The sequence below is a fragment of the Hyalella azteca genome, unplaced genomic scaffold, assembly GCF_000764305.2.
Source record: "Hyalella azteca isolate HAZT.00-mixed unplaced genomic scaffold, Hazt_2.0.2 contig13798, whole genome shotgun sequence".
Classification (NCBI taxonomy): Eukaryota; Metazoa; Arthropoda; class Malacostraca; order Amphipoda; family Hyalellidae; genus Hyalella; species Hyalella azteca.
The window spans coordinates 300,490-313,294 of record NW_025943705.1 but is presented as its reverse complement, the minus strand read 5'-3'; the positions used below and the strand labels follow the sequence as shown (position 1 = coordinate 313,294).

Genomic DNA, 12,805 nt, shown 5'->3' with positions numbered 1-12,805 from the left:
TTCACTCGAAATTCACGCAACATTCACTCAGTATTCACGCTGCATTCATTCGAAATTCACGCAGCATTCGCGCAGTATTCACTCAGTATTCACTTGACATTCAATCAGCATTCAAACAGAATTCACTCAGTATTCATGCAGCATTCACTCAATATTCGCTCGACATTCACGCAGCATTCACTCAGCATTCACGCAGTATTCACTCGACATTCACTCAGCATTCACGCAGTATTCACTCAATTGTCACTCAGTATTCAGTCAATATTCACTCAGTATTCACGCAGTATTCACTCAGCATTCACTCAATATTCACGCAGAATTCACTCGAAATTCACTCTACAACTCACGTTCAAAAGCACAATTCTATAGCAGGCATAATTATAGGCGCATTTTGTGCGGCCACGGTATCCACCGACAGCACCAAGCGATGCTAACATCGTGGCTTGAATTTCACACATGGACGCTGTGTGTGTCTGTGTGGAGGTCATCTGACCGAGCCACTATACAGACAGTGTACGTCATCACAGTATATGTTATAGTGTACACGTCATCACAGTATATGTTATAGTGTACACGTCATCACAGTATATGTTATCATAGAGTACACGTCATCACAGTGCATGTTATCATAGTGTACACGTCATCACGTCACAACAACTCGAGGTCACGTCACAACAACTCGAGGTCACGTCACAACACAACTCGAGGTCACGTCACAACACAACTCGAGGTCACGTCACAACATACGTCACAACACAACTCGAGGTCACGTCACGAGGTCACTCCTTACTGATTTTCGTGTATTTGTTGTTCAACGTCAGTGATAACGATGATAGTGATAGCGCCCGATTACCGTGTGAAGTTAAACGCATGAGCAATGTATACGAATAATGGACGATGAAAGCCGGAAAAATACAGATAAATACAATGTTGATACTTTCCGTATAAACGCGCGTATAAACATAACAGCCGTATCAACATAACTATAACCGTACATAACATAACATAACCGTATCATAACTTTCCGTATAAACATAACAGCTAAACATCGATAAGAGAAATAAAAAGCACATATAAGTAAACAGTTATGCATCTAAAATTGCCTTCTTAAAATTAAGTTAAATGCGTTGCCTTCAGCTTAGCTTGATTTATATTGTTTATTCTTTTCCTTGAATAAGTTTCAAATGGGCTGAGCGCTGCGGATCAATTTTAATATTAATTGATTACAATAAATATTTCATCCGGTGGGCGATGGCTCTCAACGATGGTAACCAGCGAGGCTTTATAATCGTATCTGCGCGTCGGTTCCAATGTAATGCAATCAACAGCAAGCAGTAGTGAAAAATAAGTCTATGGATTAGAAATAGAAAGAAAACAACTTTACAAGAAATTAATCCTAGTCTCAAAATTAAAAATAATATATAATTAAAGATAATGTCCAAACGACGAACCAATTAAATAAATTTAATAGTTTCTTGAGACTTATTACTCATTAGACACAAATTATAGATCGGTAAACAGGCGCTTGACGAAGAACAATGAAAAACGTACCTGTACTAGACCAGTTTCTGAAGCCCTTCCTAGTACTGGTGGAGAACATGTTTCTCTTGGAGGACGAGGGTGGAGGTCTGTATCCTGGTGCATGGTATCTCGCTGACCTAGGAACAGATCCTGTAGCTGCACCAGCACTTGATGAAGTAGAGGAAACGGTCGAGATCCCTCCTCTGTTCTCCGGAGTTTGTTGCGAGGAAGACGAAGAAGAAGAAGGGTAGGAGTAACTTGGGGAAGCTCTGTAGCCGCCGCTGGAACTTGGTAATGTGCGCGGAAGTGTGGCGGTTGGTAACAGTTGGGCAGGGGTAGAGCGCGGTAAGGTAGTTGACCTAACTTCTTGATTCGCGCGGTCGTTTTTGGGGTCAGGGATGGACGATCGTCGGGGATACCGGAAAAAGCTGCCTAGTTTTTTTGATTTCTTTTCCTCTTCATCTTCTGGTCCTGACGATCCTTGCAAGGAACCTCGACTAGAAGCTGCTAGACTACCTCTACTACTCGTAGTAAGGGAGCCACGACTGCTCGCATTCAAGCGAATGTTGGAGGAACTGCTGCCAATGTGCCGGTCTAAAGAATCCGATGCCTTTAATGTTGAGTCGGAGTCTAGCTGCTCGTAGCTACTTGTGGTCGAGAAATCTGAGTGCCGGAATCTGTCGCAGAGATCGCCAAGCGATTCAGATCGTTCACCGGTGCTGGTTTTGATATCATCGCACTGGATTTTCTCAAGGCTCATATGGCTCTTAGCTTTTCTGGTGTCAGGTCGTTTGCTGGATTTCTTAGCCTTCAGAACGCCGATGTGTTCACGAGCATCGAACTTGTCCTCGTCGATAGTTACACTCTGCCAAACTTCAGGCTCGTTACCACTTCCTTCAGTAACGTAGTATTGAATGCTGGTGATACCGCGCTCCTCAAGACTGCGTTGCGACACTGAGGTCTGGGGAGTTAAGTAAGAGTCGGGCCGAGTATAGTGCCGCGGCGAGTCGTGTGAAGCGAACACGGTTCTCTGGCTCTCGAGCGACGTAAAGTCCTCGGCTGATGACCTTTCGCTGATGATCGAGAGCGCTTTTTTCCGAGACAATTTAGGAGTGCCAGACTCGGGTGATTGTTCGGTGTCTGTTGCACTGCCATCTGATTCAAAGCTCGTATTTGGATAGGCAAAAAGTGGAGGCTTAGAGGACTTCGGATGCATTCTCCCACTGAGGGAATCGATATCGTCACCAGTCTCACTTCCTCCTGATACTTCGTGCATGAGTTCCACGAGACTAGTTCCGATGTGGTGGAAAACTTTGGCTAGCAAAGGAGGCGAGGCATTTTGTGAACCTGAACCTATACTGATGCGGTCACTGTCAGGTTTCATGTGACCGATAGTCGAGAGCAGACGTTGATACATGAAAAGTGTTTCCTTGTTGTTATGAGACACGTCTTCGGAGCTCTCAGAATATGCACGTCCTCCAAATAGAGAATGAGCACTGTCTGTGTCGCTGGGTTCCCTACTTTGGTCAAATTTCTGAATTATCTGCTGGCATGAAGCTGAAATTTGCTTACTCAGCTCAGATGACAGCGGGTGATGAACTGGATGGTCGAATAATGCACTGGCTTCAAGATCGCTAGCGGTGTAGTCAGAGGAGTCGTACGAGTCGCTCCACGTGTCTTCAGAACTCAAATACTCGACAATTTCCTTAACTTGCTCGTCGTTTATGTCAGGAACTTTTTTCATGAGTGAAGTTAGTTTAGCCTCGAATAGGAGCAGTTGAGGACTCTTAACAGCAGATTTTTCCTTGACATTTTCACGAGCTTTCATCAGCATATTCCTGAAGAAAATACGCATTCTGTTCATCATGATGTTAGTTTCTTCATCTGAACTCCAATTGAAAGAATCCTTACGGCTAACTTTTATTCGATCTTTCGAGAATGGAGGAAGATCTGCAGAACTGCCAGTACTTGATCGTGATACTTTGCCACCGTGCCGGCTCCTCTCATCTGCCTCGGACTTGCCATTGAAATCGTTGTCGGCTTTTTCTGACTTGGTGCAATCGTCAGCTTCCACGTCTTGGCCACTTTTTTGTTCCTTCTTGCTCGAGGCACCGCTTTTGTCATCGGCGCTCGAGTCCGAGGAGAGTTTTTCTTTATTGTCTTTATTTTTGCTGGCATCGTCAGGCTTGTCCTTGAGGAGATCGTCAGAGCTACCGATAAAACCACTGTCACGACTCTGGTATTTTCGGTCAGATAAATCTCCAACAGTAGAATGACTTACATCCTTATCTTTATTGGCTTCTTTCTCAGATGTTTCGTGATGACTTCGTTTGTGAAAATTAATAGCGTCGTTTGTCGCTCGCCGCTTCTCGGTCAGTTTGGTCTCTTCTTTGGCTTCGCTTTCCATTGCTTTGATTTCGCTCTTTTCGCTATCAGATCGTCGATCGCTCAAGTCTGAAGAATTCTTCTTTTTCTTCCTTCTCTTAATTGTATCAAATTGCCCGTCAACTTTATCAAAGGCAATTTCTTCACTTTCCGTAGAACCTTCATCTTCCCCGCTGACGAGGTTGCGGTCAACGTCACCATCTTCCCCAGAATGGTGCGAGCCATCAGAAGGATATTCCCCTCTGTCCGAGGAATATCCAAGGCCACGCGATGCCATGCCCTGACGGAAACCTCTAGGCCTTAGAAGTTTCTTCCTTGGCTGTTCTGGACTAGGAGATCCTTCGGAGTCGCTACCCACCGAGCCACTTTCGTCAGTGTGCAACTCTGAGTCCTCACCGACGGACCGTATCGACGGCTGGCGCTCGAAGTTGGAGCCCAAACCCGTCAGGAAATATTTCTCCAGTCGAGAAGAAGCTAATTCTGCAGGATCAATTTCGTCATTTACCTGCCCATCGTTTGTTTCTAGGCTTTCGTTGAAAATAGAACTGGATGTCTCAGAAAACGAGTCGCTGTACTCGCTCTCTTCGTTACCTATTCTTTTGGATTCCGCAGTGCCGTTGCCAAGGCCGAAGAAAAAGTATTTTTCGAGTTCAGAAGGATCTTGATTACTGACTTCATCGTCCTTCTGTCGTCGATCGCAGTCGCTTTCTTCGCAACTTTCTTCAATGATTGTGTGCAATGTGAGATCTAAGTGGGGTCTACAATTTTTTACATCGGCTAGAGGAGCATCAAACCCGTAATCATCATCGTCGTCGTACTCGTCATCAAAATATTCTTCTTCATTCATTTCGTCTCCATACTCGTGGTCGAACGAGTCTCGTTCTTCATATTCCTCGGTGCCGCTTGAAAAGTGTTGACTGTCATCCATAGAATTAGCACTACCGACCTCGCGGTTATCAGAAAGTCTATCTTCTTTTGGAAGCCCCAGTTGGTCGCCTTCGAAGCTTCTCTCTGGCGAGGCGTCTCCTTCGGGAGTCGGGGTGATCACTGGGCTCGGGGTGAGGGATGTGCTTGCTTTTTCGGGACTACCGTCTAAAGTTCGGTCAGGAGTTTTGGTCCTCCTACGAACTTCAGGAGTTTTGTTGAGGCGGCGGGGAGTGTGGGGAGAGTCAAAGCCTAAAGTGAGTGTAAAATAATTAGCAAGACCGGAAGTCGGTTCCGGAGAATCTGATCGCGATCGCTGAAACTGCTCTTGTCGTTCCTTTGATAAAGAAATAACATCCTGCAGTTCCAAGACGTTCGTTTGACGTGAAGGAGAGCCGCTACGTGACGACGAAGGGCTCGTCACTTGAACAGACATGATGTGGTCTGATGACGGCTCTTTACTGCTCACTTCTAAGATCGTCACATCACTCCCCTTAACTTTCTTCTTAGATTCCAGAATATTTTGATCCTGTTTTAAAGACTCAGCGTCACAATCTTCACTAGATTCTGCTCCAGAAGATCCACCAGTCACGACAATACAAGTAGGTTTTATTTGCACATCAGAATCAGTAGAATCTGATCTGATATAAATACGTCCGTGGCTTAGAGGAGCTGGTTTGTCTTCACCGCCCACCGACACTATGGAAACTAAATTGCCTTCCTCGCTATTATCTGAGTGCTGCGATTCACTGTCTCCAGTTAACACAAATTCCCGATCGTCTGAAGCAGAACGATGCTTGTCTTGCAGAGCGAGGCGCTGCTTCCGCTGCTCCACGAACAAACGTTTAAGTGAATTATCAGATCTCGATCTCTCTATGATTGTGTCGGCCGAGTCGCTTGCGTCCGAACGATCCAAATCAGATGATGATGACAGGCCTTCGGAGGACGACGAACGCTTCTTGGTGCGTTTCGGAGCCCGAATAACTTCTGTGTCGTCCAAGTTCTCACTTTTTGGCCTGGATTTCAACACAGGGGTGGTGCTTGATGGATCGCGAAGTGAGCCAGAATCACGTGCGCTGGAACAGTCACGATCGGCGGCACCATCAACTGTCTCGCTGTTGCCTGCACCCAAATGACCTGCTTCACGGTCGCCTACTTGAGATTTCTCATCAAACACATTCGGCGCGCCTACATCACCAACTTGATCACTGGAAACAACACTTTGAGAGCTAATTTCATCACTGCTACTGCCGACTAAACAACCTTCACTGCACAATATATCACGGTCGTTGGGTGTACCGGAAGACGACACACACTCACTCTCCACAGACCCGCAAGCTACTGCCGAACGGTTGCTCGTTACACTGGAACTACACAAGCTCTCTTTATTTCCTTGCTGCAGCTGCAGCTGCTGCTGCTGCGGATCATTCAGTTCCAGTGACTGAGAGTTTCCGGTGTCGCTGATAACATCATTTACGCATTTTCCTGTGACATCCTTAAGAGGTTCTAGGGCAGTCGGTGTTCCGGGCTCGGTGGCGTCGTCAGACTCAGATTTCTGTTTACTTTCCAGGATTTTTTCTTGCTCGCTGGAAGCGGATGGAAGCCGCCAAGTGGGGGAGTCTGGTTGTGGTGAAATTTGCCCCCCGTTGCCCCCAAGCACGTGCGACTCATTAGAGGGGGGGAGGCTGGGGGACGGAGTAACGATGCTTCCGTCTTCGAGTTTCTTGTCACTAATTTCTATGTTGTCAATTTCTTCCCCATCATTTCGTAAAAGATGATCGATTCTTTGACGATTCAACTTGTCACGGTTTGACGATCCGTCGGCATGTTTCGATTTTTCCTCATCTGAAGATTGTGCCATTTCTCCATCGGAAACACGGTAATAATTATCGTTTTCTTCTAATGAGATCGGTTGATTTGCTTCACTTTCTTCCAAGTTTCCCTCGTTTGTTTCTCCAATTTCACATGAAGGTTTAATTTCACTTAGTGCATTAAAAGTTTCATCAGTATCGCTATCGTGCCCTGACGCCTGTACAGCTTGACTAGCATTTACATCTTCATCAGCGTCAACAACATTAATAACATTGGGATTTTTTGAAAATTCATTACCTACGAAATTAAGCTCGTTTTCTTGAGTATCTTTCACAGAAGATGTGGATTCATTTTTAAGTGTATTTTCGGTGTTCATTTCAGTGACGTTGGCAGGCTGTCCACTATCACCCTCGTCGCTCTCAGCAACGTTTTCGATATCAGACGTTGACGAGCTCCTGTTAACGTCATATTGACAGCTGACGTGTACATCGTCGTCAGTATCGCTGGCTGACGATTCACTATCGCAGTCGTCAAAAGCCTCGTCATTATCATCACTTCTCTCGAGGCTCTTCAACTGCAACGTATCATCATCATTATCATCATTGCTTACGATATTCTTAATTAAATCAGAGTGCTGTGTGACTTCAGAATTATTTTGCAAACTTTGTGAATTTTCCTCTTCGTTTGCTTCTTCCTCCAAGGTTTTGTTGTCGTCAGTGGTATCAGTGATGCTGTTATCAGTGTCCGTTACGCTGTTATCAGTGTCACATGACCGGGCAAGACTGTTATCTTGCTCCCGATCCGCTTCCAGATCGGGATCGAATTCCGGAGGGAGAAGTTCCGAATTTGCGTCGGCGGACATTTTTCTGTTGAATTTTGCGGACAGGAATTTTGAGCTCAAAGAAAGTTTAGGAGTTGTGGAATTTTCAACATCGCGATTATATGACGTTACGTTCGCATCGTTCTTAACCGTATGTTCGACGCTGGGTTTCGCTGTCTCGAGATTACGTTTTGTTAAGTCTAAGTTTAAATTTCCGTAATCTTTAGAAGAACTTAAACCTTTGACTATATGAGACGAAGATGTAAGTTCTAGTTCAGAACTAAGAGACTTTGACGATGCTGGGAATAAAGGCTTTGCTAAAATACGGCCTGAAGTTTGGTTGTCGGTTGAAGATTTCGTGAATAAAGATGAAGAATTAACTGGTGCTTGCGAAGGTTGAGATTTAAATGGTTCTGAATATGTGGACTTGACGGAGCTGTCAAGAGAAGTGGACTTGAAGTTTTCTTTTGAAGAATAAGAGTTTGAGATCGTTCCCGAAGATCGAGAATTTAAATTAGTTTCAGCTGTTAGTGACTGCGAAATTTTTTCAGACGATGTGGACTTCGAAGTTTTTTCAGACGATATAGACTTTGAAATTGTTTCTGATGATGTTGAATTAGATATTGCTTCTGAATTTAGAGATTTGGATATCGTCTCTATAGATGGAGTGTTTTCAAGTGCTCCAGAGGATGCGGTATTACAGTTACTACTTGACGGTAAATATGGACTGGAGCCAGTGACCTTGGAAGTGACGTTAGAGTGGACTTGGGACTGGGGGGCAGTGGACTCGGATGACGTTAAGTTCGAGGAATTCAAGGGAACGCGCGACGTTAGAACTCTTGACTCCAGCACATCTTCAGTGGATTTGGCACTTGGTTCGGTAAGTCCTTTCAAGTTGGACTTAAAATTTTTAGTTCTAGGAGGAGGTCGGATGACTGTATCAGCTGTAACTGTAAATGGGTAACTACAACTGGAACCTAAGACGGCCGGTTGCCCTGTACCTTTCCAGCGGTCGACGCCATTTTCTTGCGCGCAAGTAACACTTTTGCTCCAATTTTCTTCACTCACACTCAATGGACTCTTTTTATCACTGACACTATTATTCACACAACCACTAATGACACTTGAAACACTTGTTTGACCAACAATTACACTTGGGTCTTGAGAATGGTTAGCACTGTAATTCACAAGCGACGAGCGGCGCTCACCTTCACACGGCCACGGGTCTTGGGCAACTGAGGAGGGTTCCCGTCTCAGGTGTGCTGGTGGAGGGACGGGGGTGGAGGGGGTGCGGTCACTGGGCAGGTGACTTGAGCAGGTGGAGGTGGAGGTGGAGGTGGACGACACAACGGAGGTGGAGGCGGACGTCATCGTAGAGTTGGAGGTGGTTGTTGTAGCACCTGTGCTGATATTGCGAAGCCGATGCGCTGACAAGGATGCATTTTCTCTTACCTGTGATGCATGATCTGCTGAAATTGCAATTTGTTTGAATTTGTCGTGGGAATCAAAATACGATTGAGGCTTAGCCGGAAAATCCATGGCTTTTAACGAGTCCACTTTACTGGACCGAACAAATGGGACCATTTTTGTGGCGTGTTGAGACATATTTTCCGTTTTTTCACTACCAGAGCGATGATTTTCACGAGCCATTTTATCAGAAACGGGACTTTTATCCCGAGATTTGTCTGACTGTCTTCGTTTGATCGTTTCAACAACTTTATGGTAATTAGAAGACAGACGAGCTTCTTCCGAAAGCTTAACGATGTCCATTTCTCCGCTGGTGTTACGGTCAGATTTTCTCTGGGCTTCACGTTCTGGGCTGCTGGGCTGAATTGAGTCCAGCGGTATACCATCATTAATGTCGGATATTTCGGCTGGGCTTGAATTTTTTCTAACATTATTTTCTTTGGAATTGTTTAAGAAGCTGAAGCTCCCCAGGCTTTTTGATGGTATCGGAGCATTTGATGTTCGGTCCTTTGCTACGTGTTTGCTAAATAAATTATTTCCGGATGAGAAACTTTTGCTTCGCTTAGCGTCTGGAAAAATTATCTGCGAATTATTTGTGAATTCAGGCGCCGAACTTTTTCTATCAGAGAAAAAAACCTTAGGTTTTTTCTCTAGTGTTTTATCAACAGCTGAACTAAACCAATTTTTATTCTGTCCGTTATTTCTCGAAATATTACCGTTATTAGTTATATTTTCTTGATCTACTGTTGTTGTTGTTGCCAGGGAACTACGTGGGAACAAGGATATGTTCTTGGCTGGAATTGCTGGCTTCCTATGCTGCTGCTGATCTTTTTCTTGCAAAGTTTTTTTCGTCCTGTCCAGTAAAAAGCTAGGCCGGCTGGTGGCAGAAACATCGCTTACACTGCGGTTCAGATCTAGTCTTTTGCCATCACTTTTAGCAACTTTAGAATCTTCAATATTTTCTGCAGTAATATTCGAATTTCGGTTATTGACAGTAGATGATTGTTTGTCAATTAAAACACTAGGTTTGAACCTATCCAAAGTAAGGTTTTTGTCAAGCTTTACAAAAGATTCTTCGCTCGGGACAAAATCTTCTTTCTTCGAATCGGCCTTCAGATCATTTCTTTGTACAGGTTGACTATGAATATTGACAGTGATTTCTCTCGACTTTCGTCGGTCGGCAGTGATGTGAGCTGTAGAAATGTTCTTTAGATTGTTCTTAGCTTCGTTGTTTTTGATAATTTCATTAGTTTTTGCGAGAGGTACGACAAATTCGCGGCCCGGCGAGTCGTTTCCTGCACTACGCGTCGAACGATTCGAATCTTCAAAAATATTCACTTCGTTACTATTCATTCGAGAAGAAAAATTTAATTTTGGTGTTGAAGAAGAAAAATTCTTTACGTCGGTTTTAGCCGAACTGGGCTTAAATTTCTCCGTTGGGGAAAAGGCTCCCATGAGAGCTGCTTGAAGAGCTTGTGCTTCAGCCTGCACCACTTCAGTTTGTTGGAGCATCGCTTGCAGCTGGCTAGGGTGGATTGCCCCCAAAGGGGGGAAGAAATCCCTGCCCACCGGTGGGCAGAGATGACTGGGTTTAGGAGGGCGTGGTGGGGGCTCGTCAGGGTCATACCCGTGCTGGGATTTGGATCTCGGTCGACTCCTGGAGTCTTCCCGGGAAGTTCGGCGAGATTTCCTGTCACTAACAGGCACTGGATTCTCTTGATCACTCGGTGATTCTTCTTGGTTATGCAAGAACCGTTCAGTGTTCACTGCTGCGTCGACACGCCGATGCGATTTTTGAGATTTTCCATGGAAAGAATTAGCTTTAGTTACTTTCGAGACAGGGTTTGCCTCCGACTCACCAGATGTGTTGAGATCGGAGCCTTTGGAGGAATCAGAGCTTATAAAGACGAGCTTGTAGTCGTCGCCTTCTGGGGCTGATCGTTCGTGACCAAAGTCGTGGTAGGAAGTAATCACGTCGCCGAGGGTCGCATCCGAAAGAGGACGACGGCGGTTTAGGGATCCTTCGGGCACGCGGGTTCGAGGCGTGGACCTGTAGTTCTGAGCATCGTAAAATGAATGGCGATTAGAAGGAGGCTCTGACGGACTGTTGATAACGTCATCAGACGAGTACCGCCGTGCCGTTGGTCTGCTAAGGTCATCCGACCATCGCCATGAAGGTTTTCGAGAATCCGGATCACTAGGGGTGGTTGGATGTCGGTCCTGCCGGAAGGATCGAGGGCTATCCCGTGAATCGTCCGCAAGGTCATCAGGATTCGTAGCATGTCTGTCCCACCGTCGTTTGGCAAGACTGTCGACTCCGCACCATGTGGGCGACTCCTGTGAATATTTTTTGAGCAGCTGTAATGACTCTGAGTTGATGATCTCGTTGGTAATGTTGCGCCGCGGACTACGGCTTCTCAAATCCAATGTCAAATGATCTCTCGGGACTCTCGCCGAATCTTGAGAAAACCGCGATTGTTCTCGATGATCGCCAGAGACAAGTCCAGTGTCTCTTGTAGATCGGCCCAAGAAACGATCATGATTATGATGATTAGTATTGGATTTCAGAGATCTACCCGCGTCACGATCACGACCACTGTAATCAATATTGTCTTTCGATGATCGATCTAAATCACGTGATCGTCTTGGTAGATCCAAATAGGCCTCATTTGAGCTAGGATGTTGTCTGGTGTTTAGAGTCCCAGTTGGTTGTTCAAAAGAAGATGGAGATCTTCTAGGTTGAACATATGGCCGATAACGATCGTTAACTTGATGACCAAGAAGATCTCTCGAACTTGACGCCAACTTAAACGAGTGTGAATGAGTGATGCTCGGACCTTTCTTGTACTCAGAATCACGATCCAAATGTGGGTACTTAAAAGAGTGCGAGTATTTCAAATCTTTCTTCGGGAAACTACCATACAACGAAGATCCTAAGTCATTTTGGCTAGACATGTTTGTTCTGTGAGTTAACATGTTATCCACGGTGGACTTAATGCCTTTCTCGAGTTCTTGGACGTATTTAGCGACGTTGCCACGTGACGTAGATATTCCTGAATCCAGAACTGCGGACTGGGCGAGCGAGAGGTCGCCTCCTTCAGGTTCGTGGAAGGATTTGGACCGACGCAGGATTTCTCCTGCTGGGCGACTAGGTCTCCTAGCGCGTCCTGTGGTGGCGAACCCTTGAGGGAAGAACACTGCGCTCACGTACATGTAATTCAGTGAAGATATTTTTAAAATCCACGTTAACCCTTTCGTAATGTATTTTATAAATCATAGCTACCTCTACACAAATTTACCTGCACTTACATTTAAAAATTTGTCCATCAACTGGAATATATCACAGTAAAGTTATGCACGATACCTGTACTATTAAAACATTGATACGAATTTTAAATGAAGAAGAGTAAATAATTGCTGCCAGATTGGACTAAGTGATGAAAAGAAAATACGAAGACTGACTCAAATTTTTGAAGAAAAGCTTGTGGGTTAATTGGAACAGATTTAATTAGTATAACAAGCACCTCATGCTGACGATATATAGAGCACCTCATGCTGACGATATATAGAGCACCTCATGCTGACGATATATAGAGCACCTCATGCTGACGATATATAGAGCACCTCATGCTGACGATATATAGAGCACCTCATGCTGACGATATATAGAGCACCTCATGCTGACGATATATAGAGCACCTCATGCTGACGATATATAGAGCACCTCATGCTGACGATATATAGAGCACCTCATGCTGACGATATATAGAGCACCTCATGCTGACGATATATAGAGCACCTCATGCTGACGATATATAGAGCACCTCATGCTGACGATATATAGAGCACCTCATGCTGACGATATATAGAGCACCT

The 12,805-nt window shown here is 45.0% G+C and overlaps 1 protein-coding gene across 1 annotated transcript in view; it reads right to left on the bottom strand.

Moving 5' to 3' along the window:
* Positions 1–1,551: 1,551 nt before the first annotated feature.
* Positions 1,552–12,805, bottom strand: part of LOC108674111 (serine-rich adhesin for platelets) — a gene marked incomplete at its 3' end in the record, with an annotated part of 24,970 nt that continues 13,716 nt past the window's right edge. The window contains exons 5-7 of the mRNA XM_018162015.1: positions 10,331–12,126; positions 8,671–8,914; positions 1,552–8,406 (exon numbers count right to left, since the gene is read on the bottom strand). Coding sequence (XP_018017504.1) covers positions 1,552–8,406; positions 8,671–8,914; positions 10,331–12,126 — 8,895 coding nt within the window. The remainder of the gene's footprint in view (positions 8,407–8,670; positions 8,915–10,330; positions 12,127–12,805) is intronic.